General features: G+C 39.3%; 1 protein-coding gene across 3 annotated transcripts; it reads right to left on the bottom strand.

The window, feature by feature from the left end:
* Positions 1-77: 77 nt before the first annotated feature.
* gprc5bb (G protein-coupled receptor, class C, group 5, member Bb) lies at positions 78-8,708 on the bottom strand. Of its 3 annotated transcripts, none has more exons than XM_082164458.1 (4): positions 5,759-8,708; positions 2,945-4,015; positions 2,263-2,369; positions 78-2,172 (listed from the first exon to the last, which is right to left on the bottom strand). In XM_082164458.1, exons 2-4 carry the CDS (start codon positions 4,011-4,013, stop codon positions 2,128-2,130), a joined length of 1,221 nt encoding a protein of 406 aa, XP_082020584.1. In that variant the 5' UTR covers positions 4,014-4,015; positions 5,759-8,708; the 3' UTR covers positions 78-2,127. The 3 variants fall into 3 exon arrangements, with proteins under 3 accessions (XP_082020584.1, XP_082020582.1, XP_082020583.1); XM_082164456.1 differs by having other exon boundaries at positions 2,945-5,928; positions 6,156-8,708; XM_082164457.1 differs by having other exon boundaries at positions 6,156-8,708.
* Positions 8,709-8,953: the final 245 nt, after the last annotated feature.

Here is an 8,953-nt window from a genome sequence, read left to right as displayed (position 1 = left end):
AACAGAAGAACGCGTGTGCGCATGCGCACAACGCAGTTTGCGAACAGTGACAGGAGACGATTTGAAAACACGGTAGGAATGTTTATTATAATTTATTTCAAATATAGAGACATCAAATATAGGGAAAAATACAACCATTCTGTGCGATAGATCTGAACATCATGAGCATAATAAAGAGCGAATTTCACTTTTCCACCGACCCTGTTGAAAGTGTCTCATTCTGTGAGACTGCAGCATTCATACACATTCATTACTCCAAAGAACACAGTATTGCCTTACAAGATCAAACACGGCGTAAAATTCATAGATGAATAGCATCAACTGCATCATGAAGACTGGCAATCAAGCGTGCAAAGTTTGGGAAAAAAACACCAAACGCTGATGTGATATCAAAACAAACATAAAGATAAACATTTTAAAAAGGTTTAACAATTGGACAATTTATACAAAACAGTTTAAGTAAATTAAATACATTTTAATAAATTTTAAAGTTAGATATTTTGATTATTTACAGTGGAATGCAGGCAGAAGATTTGCTAAGGCTAGAAATTAATGAGATAATACATGTTTCATTCTCTCTCACACAATCTCTCTGTAAAGTCAACATGAAATCACATGAAAACCCTATTTACTTCCTTAATACACAATTTTGTGCATGTTATTCTTTGTAAACGGGCCTTATTGAATGACATCACAAATCCCCACCCAGCTAACGGAACGTTCTCAGAACGTTCTGGCAAGGTTCTCTCAAAGTTATGAACAAATGTTATTCCAGTAACGGTAATTGAGTGCAACAGCGCCCGCTAGTTCCGGAAGTATTTTTTTTCATTTATTTCTCCCATTGGGATTTAAAAAAAGTATTTGTTAAAGCGTTATAAGTCATTAAGCCAGTCAGCTATAAGGTGAATCACACAACACTACAAACTTTGATATGAAGCAAAAGACTGTGTAGCCTAGCTTTGGTGAGGTCAAGAACTACAATCCCATGAAGTATAATTTAATTAAAAAGAAAGGAGAAATATACAACTTCTCGTTTACAAATGTTGATTGTATATAAACAATATATTTTAAGTTTTTTTGCAAAATATGCATATATCTATACAAATATAAAAGCACATTAGCAGCGCTTCATGGTAGTGGGTGGAGCTAAAGAGCTATTTTGGCGCCTGTTGCTTGTTTTGACTCTGATTGGTGGCATTTTTGAACAGCATCATGGGTAATGTAGTTTTTCATCAGGAATTCCACTGTTAAACACGATTATTTTAAAAATAAGCTGAAATAATGTGGGCTGACATCTTCAGCAGAAACAAACACCATTGATTAACAACCTCACAGCTCACAGTAAGTTATCGTTAAAAATCAATTTCCCTATGGAGAAAATGAATGAAGTTTTAACTTCCAGAACCCAGCCTTTGCTCTCTATAGAATATTCGTTCAGTGTTATCTGGTCTTTAATAATGTTCTCAAAATGTTAGTACAAAAATAATGTTTTTTTAAATGCTGCTACTTGTTTCAGAATGTTCGGAGAATATTCAAAAGTTATATTCCCAAGAAAAAGTGTTTTTAAAACATTTAAAACCTGGACGCTTTGAACGTTCAGCTAACATTCAGAAAAAATAAACGTTTTCATAACTTAATGAGAACATTAGCAAAACATGCTTAGAACATGTTCCAATCACTTGCCATATAGTGACACTTTTAAACAGCCAATCACTTCACAATGATTAAAATCATTAATTCATATAAACAATTATTCTCTTACGCTCAGAAATGTCGCATTATGTAAGTAAATTTGGCTTGTGAATGGCGTTTAGTATGGACTTCAATTCTGACAGGTCCTCATCAGCTCATGATTTGTCTGATTCATTTAATCTAAACAGACATCATCAGTGTGATATCAAATATGTAATGCTTCCTGTATTTTGTATTAAGCACTTAAAAGAGATTATGTGCAAAATTAGCCTGCTCCCATGTTGAAAATGCCCGTTAAATTAAAACAGCTTTACTTTAGGTCTTTTTATTAGTGGAGCATTCCCAAATTATTAACATGGAACCTTAATAAAGTGCCTTTTGACCCTGTGAAGCCAGCCGAAGTAGAAGAGGACATTATTGCCATGTTAGCCGGTCTCACCACAGATGCCTCCCTGTGAAGTTTGGAGGGGCGGTTGGGATCTGAAACACAGAGCAGGACGTGAATCGTGTGTGAGACTGAAACTCATTCAGTATCTAAATGTATTGTTAATGTATAGTATTGTATCTCACCGGTCCTGCATTCATGAGCAGTGTCATCTCAGTGGGCTGGTAAACGTGACTCCTGAAGGGTATTGCGGGCCGGATTAGTCCGTTATGATAACCTCCAGCCTGCAGAACTGTGAAAACCACAACAATATATATTAAATATGTATATTATTATATAAAAAAAAAAGTAAAAAAAAAAAGACAAATCTGTGTAATAACACTAATCTGTCCATACAGCATAAAGCTGAAAGAAAAAATATGAATTATTTAAACATATGGGCAATTAAATGAGCTTTAAAAGTTTTGCATGTTTCTCCCCTGAAAACACAGACATTCCCCTAACATTCCCATATTGCCAAACTTGCCATTTGGTTATTTTTTTGAGAACCAAATAATAATGTTCTAGAAACATTCTCTGTTGCTTCTTTTTTGTAACCAAAACCTAACCTTCCCAGAACGTTGCTGGAAGGTTTTTGTAACAACCTAAAGAGAACCTATATGCAGAACGTTCACTAATCTCAGACAGCAACATAGTGTCGGCCCAGATCCGGCCCACATCTGGTACGTGTTGAATCCACATGTTCCAGATGTGGCCCGGATCTGGGCAGACACTATGTTGCTGTCTGGAATGGTTATTTAAAAAAAAAATTACAACCAAAACCTAACCTCCCCATAACGTTGCACATGTTTTTGTTTAACGACCCACCTGCGCTGTGCTCCTCTACAGTGTATGCCTGACTCTCTGTGAACGGAGCTCTGGGATTGGCTGGCCGCTCGTCGTCATGGTAACTTTGCGCCGCCGGGGGCTGAGGGGTGTCGTAGTAGTTCTGCCCGGAGTCTGCGTTCCTCTGACCAGACGGACGCAAACACAGGTGCGTTTCTGGGATAGCGTGAAATAACAACAGTATCCAACCCTCGGTCACCAAGGCAACCGCCAATGCCGGCTCATCCCAATCCTTCGCCGCGGTCATGATGCCAGCATTTCCGTAGAGATAGAGACCAAGCCAGGCGACCCAGAGTAGAAGCGAAGAGAGACATGAGAGGAAAAGCCAGACGGCGTTACACCTCCACTTCATCCACTTCCTGCTCGACTCCTCTCGGTTGCTCCCGCCGCACAACACGACGGCTAACGACAACACAGTGGCGGCTAGTAACAACACTAGAGCGTAGCTACACACCAACACGAAGTCTAAAGGCAGGTAATCGCAGGCGGCGTGTCCCTCGCGGACCACCGTAAGCAGCAGCCACTCTCCAGCGATGATGCCTTGAACCACGGTGAGTGCGACAGCCAATCCCGCGAGAGTACTCCCTGCTAGGCTCCGCCTCCCTCCGGCTAGCTTCTTCAGTCGCACTCCCTGCACTAGCAAACACGAGAAACACATGGCGAACAGCGCCCCCCACAGACCACGCCGCACTATGCAGAGCACCTCGCCACGCCCCACCAAGAACACCAGCGATAGGCAGAAGAGACCAACCGTTCCGCCCAATAGGAGGAGGAGGGGACCAACGCCACACCGTTTCTCCGGTTCCGTTACCGTTTTCAGCTTGGCTAACAGAATCATGACCAGAGTCAAAGCGGATACGGTCCCACCGCACGCTACGGCCTCCAGCACCACGCCCCACACGGACTCCAGGTCGCACAGAACTCTGTAGGGCGGGTCCACTGTAGCGCCACACCCATGAGGAGGGGGCGGGGCCTGAAGCGTGGGCGGGTCCTCCAGAGCACAGCAGCCAATCAGAGCGAGAGTGAAGATGAGGGTGGGGCTTAGAGCCATGGCTGTAAGAGAAAGAGCACAGATGAATGTTCTTTTTTTCATTCGTTTACTGTGAAAAGAATTCAAAAAAAGTTTTCTGTTAAAAGACATGGTAACACTTTATTTGTTAACACTTTATTTTACAGTGTCCTCGTTACATGTTACATGTACTTACCATACAGTAAATTATGCATAATTCCATGCAACTAACCCTCAACCAAATCCTAATCATACCCTAACCCTATAGTAAGTACAAGTACATAGTAGTTGCTTAATATTACTCAGTAGTTATATATATAATTACACTGTAACAATGACACCTTAAAATAGTGTAACCAAAGAAATGAACTGAACCAACCAGCTCTGAGATGAATCACAACATTAAAGTAACTATGAAATCGAAATTCACAATTCTTGTTTTTCAACGTATTAAGATGTGTTTTGGTCGATCGGATCACAAGTAGACGAGGGAGACACATTCCCGTTCACACCTGGTGTTTTAATCCGTCTCTTTTGTCCACTTTCAACCACTTCTGTCCTGATTTTTCGAGGGGAGGGTCTATGGGCGGGTAAATGTCTGTTTTTATTTTTTTCAGATCTTTTGATATAATGGACAAAATAAGCTCACGCTATTTACATGAACACGACTGGAGAAGACACGAAGAGCATCAGCTTTAGTTTCTGCTCTGACAGACGCAAGATCATCCGAACGCTGTGAGTGTGTGTTAGAAATCAGGAATGATGAGAGAACATTGTGCTTGATACGTTTTTCATCTTCAAACCAAACTTGAGTCTCCAGCCGATAGTTTAAACCCCGTCTGGCTAGAGCTCTTCCCATAATGTTCACGCATTAGTTCAGTAGACAGAGAGAAGAAGACGGTCTTTTGTGGCTGTTTGATGTGTTTTCGACTTCCTCTGGAAGTGGTGGAAAGTGGACAAGCTCAAAACGCTTTAAACCCCGTTTACACCTGTATTTAGTGTCGTTCACTCGTGATCCGATCGACCAAAACACATCTTAATACCAGGTGTAAACAGGGCCTCTGATGATGTGTTCACTGGCATGAGGGCGGAGCAACCTGTCACTCACATGAGATTCACCAATAGCAAACCACAACCATCCAATCAATTCCCCACGGATGAAATCAAGCCCCGCCCTACATTTGTTCTTGTTCGAGAAGCAGTTTCACTCAGATATACGTCACAATAGGGAATAAAAGACTATCGCAACTTCTGTTTCATGGCAACTTAAAAAAATTACAAGTTAAAGACAAAACTACACTTCTTTGTGGCAGTGAACTATTGCATAAAGTATTGCGAATTATGCATTAATTCAAATAATAAAAAAACTTAAGTCACTGAATATAAATATAAATAAATATTCAATATTGAAGTATTCTTACATAATTATTACATAAATAAACTACAGAGGAAGACAGACTCTGCTGTAACTTCCATTGGTTATTGGATTGGATAATTATTCACTAGGACTTTTGCGGTTAAATACAAGTAAAAGAAAATGATTGGTGTTTTAACAGGAACTCACACTGGTTATTCATAAATCCATCTTAGGTTTAACTGTGGCTTATTTATTTTCCCATCTACTTTTTCACCTTGTGATGGTTTGTTTTGCACAGGAATACAACTTTCAAATCTAGTTGTGCGTGACACTTAAATTGACTCTGCATCCTGTTTTCTTTTGGCTTTTGGTTATTTCCATTTGTGTTTGTCTGCTGCAAGGCCACTCTAGTTCCTATTAGTTCTTTTACCTGGTTAAATAATGGTTGCGGCTACTATTTTTTGCAGATGCATTAGCTCATCCTCTGCTGCTGAGTTGTAAAAGCCGAGTGTAAAGACGAGCTTCCACTTTGTCTCGCATCCTCTACCCCTTTTAAACCCCGACAGTTGCTATGGAAACCAGAGGCGCGCGTGGGCTGGCCTAGATGGAGCAGCACGAAATTTACATAGCCAGAAAAACACAAGCGCACACACACACACACACACACACATGCACACAAACACACATTCATGTTCAAACATAAACAACTTTAGGATCAAATTTATTTTGAGTTACTTGAGCACAGCAAAATGACGAGGAACTAAGATTAGATCTCCAGACAAAACAGTTATATAATCCACTGACAGATACGATAGGTTGTTACTCACCTGACCAGTTCAGATTGTGTTTTAGATGAAGCCTTGATGTGTATTTATTAGTGCTGGAGAGTTTCCTCAACTCACATTTCCACCATCCAAATCTCTTCTTATCGTGTCGTGGGAATAATCCTGAAAAACACACACTTGCGCGCTGACATTGCAACCGAGCGCCGCTCTTGTTCTTCGTGCTCAATAGTTGAAAATCAGTGACAGTTTCACACCTACACACTACATCTGTAAGAGAGCATCCTTCTCTCTTTATTTCTCTTCTTCTTCTTCTTCTTCTTTCTCTCAGCCTGTTTTTGTCAGTGTTGAGGTGGAGAGCAGTTGCAGATCAGCAGAGACTGAGATTCACTTCTGAGTGGATATAAAGCGCACTGGACCAATGTAGTCCATCCTCACTGTCACATCTCTCTCTCTCTCTCTCTCTCTCTCTCTCTCTCTCTCTCTGAAGGGTTTCATTCGCAGCATTGTGACTGATGCAGAGCAGAGCCTATAAATAAACCACAGCAAAACACTGTCATGATGATCCTGGCTCTCAAACTTCTGGCCTGAAGATCTCTGATTATTAGACCTCTTTCTGTCATTGACCGCTGACTGTCCACTTGTGTGTGTGTGTGCCAGGTGTGTGTCCGCGTGCACTGACTTGAGGGAGTCTTATGTAATAAAGATCCCAGCGCTTCAGGTCATACGTATTGTGTGTGTGTGTGTGATTGTGTCTCTTTAAGTAGCCTTCAGATAATCCCTTACAGTGGTGCAGTGAGCCATCAGAGCATTAGAAACGTCTCCTCTCCTTTCATTATGTGTTGGTGCTATTTTATTTCACCAGTAATTAGTACAGTGAATATTAAGTGGGATCCGAGAGGAGACATTTCATCATATTCCTAATGTCTAGGAAACATTATTTGGCTTGAGGCCTTACACACACACACACACACATACACATACACATACACACACACACACACACACACACACACACACACACACACACACACACACACACACACACACACACACACACACACACACACACTCACTCCCACTCACACACACACACACACAGACAGATATGCGTCAGCACACCGTAACAGATTATCTCTTGATGACGATTAGGTTAAGCTGCATTCAGATGACTTGCTAAACTCCTCTCGTGCTGGAGAACTTGAGAGCTGAATGTTTTAAATAGGGTTGCCATAGTGATCGCAGCTTGTTTTGTATTGCCCATGCGTACTTGGCTAACACAGGGATCGGTCTCAGAACTGTGGCTAACGCTCTGGCAACTTCACAATTTTGAGTCGATACAAAGCGTTAGCCAAAAGTTCTTTCAGTAACGTTTCTCAAATACGTTTATACATCATTCATGTAAAGTAAAGTTCCCTTAAAATCATTTTTTAAAACTGCACGTTTTGAACAAAAGTTTCAACTAAAATTGTTTTGTTAGATGCATGGGAAGCACTTCATGAGACATTTATGTGAGTAATTAAATGCAGTTTTTTAGCAGTGATGGTATAAACCACTCAAGAACATCAAGAACATGTTCAACATGTGTAACACCTCAGTGAGGCATGAATGCAGCGCTGAAGATGCTGAGCTGGTAACTTTACTGTACTGACTTAACTTTACAGACGGATTATCCTCACTGCTGTCCTTCATACTGAAGGGTCATTAGGACACTGAGGACACAGCATATTTATAGGACTACACTGATAAAAATCATTCTGTGGTGAAGTAAATGCTTCAGAAATCAAATTGAAAAAGTTAGTCAGGCAAGAATTCCAAAATATAAAGTAAATCCTATATTAGTACTCATTCAAGTTTGTCGAAATTAAAGCGTAATATCAACAAATAAATTTAAGTAAAACCTACTAAATGTTTCTAATACTGGTGTTCCCATCATGCAACTTAAATTTTTCACTGTTTCCCAGCTGTATTTACACCGTTTTATCATTGCAATTGTTGTTAGGTTTGGTGACTTGCCATTTTGTGTCCTTTTTTACTCAAAAGGACACATTCATACACAAAAACGATCTATCGAATGTTACCGTCATTATGTATTGTGTACCAAGTATTGAGGTTTCTGTGTTCAGATGCCATTTATCTCCGTTACATAGATACAGTATGTAAACTGTACAATATCTAGATTTTTCTTAGTAAAGGATATACTTTAAAAGTGTGCTTTCATTTAGAGTTATATTGTTGGAGTAAAAAGTTAATTTTGTTATATTAAGCTAGTTAAGTAGATGTTACTTAATTCTATATGTGAAATAATATAATTAAGTAATATTTAGTTAATTACTTCAATTAAATGTTAAGTGTCAATTAAGTGTCAAATGAATAAGTTCAATAGTAAGTCGATTTTACTTGGTAATAACAGGTAGGCCTAAGTTGTACAGAGCAGTAGCAGTAACATTTACTTAAAATGTGTTAGTGCAAATTGTTACGAGGATTTTATCAAGTAAATCCTACAAATGTTTTTTTTTTATGATTTTATAAACATATTTTATATATTATATTTTATAATATGATTATAAAGATGATTTGTTTTTGTTATATATATATATATATATATATATATATATATATATATATATATATATATATATATATATATATATATAAAAATTCTAAAACAATGGTTTTGTACTCTCAGTAATTCAAAGGAAATTCTCATGTCAGGTCAAGTCAAGCTTGTTTCGTGATTCTCCTGTGGAAAATGTAGTGATGTAGAATCACAGTAAGAGGACGAAGCCCTGAGGCTCCAACTGAACACTGCTGAATCACAGCGCTCTTCTGCACTCATGCAC

Source organism: Leuciscus leuciscus (assembly GCF_965113295.1).
Source record: "Leuciscus leuciscus genome assembly, chromosome: 3".
Taxonomy (NCBI): Eukaryota; Metazoa; Chordata; class Actinopteri; order Cypriniformes; family Leuciscidae; genus Leuciscus; species Leuciscus leuciscus.
This window is presented reverse-complemented; position numbering and strand designations above follow the sequence as displayed.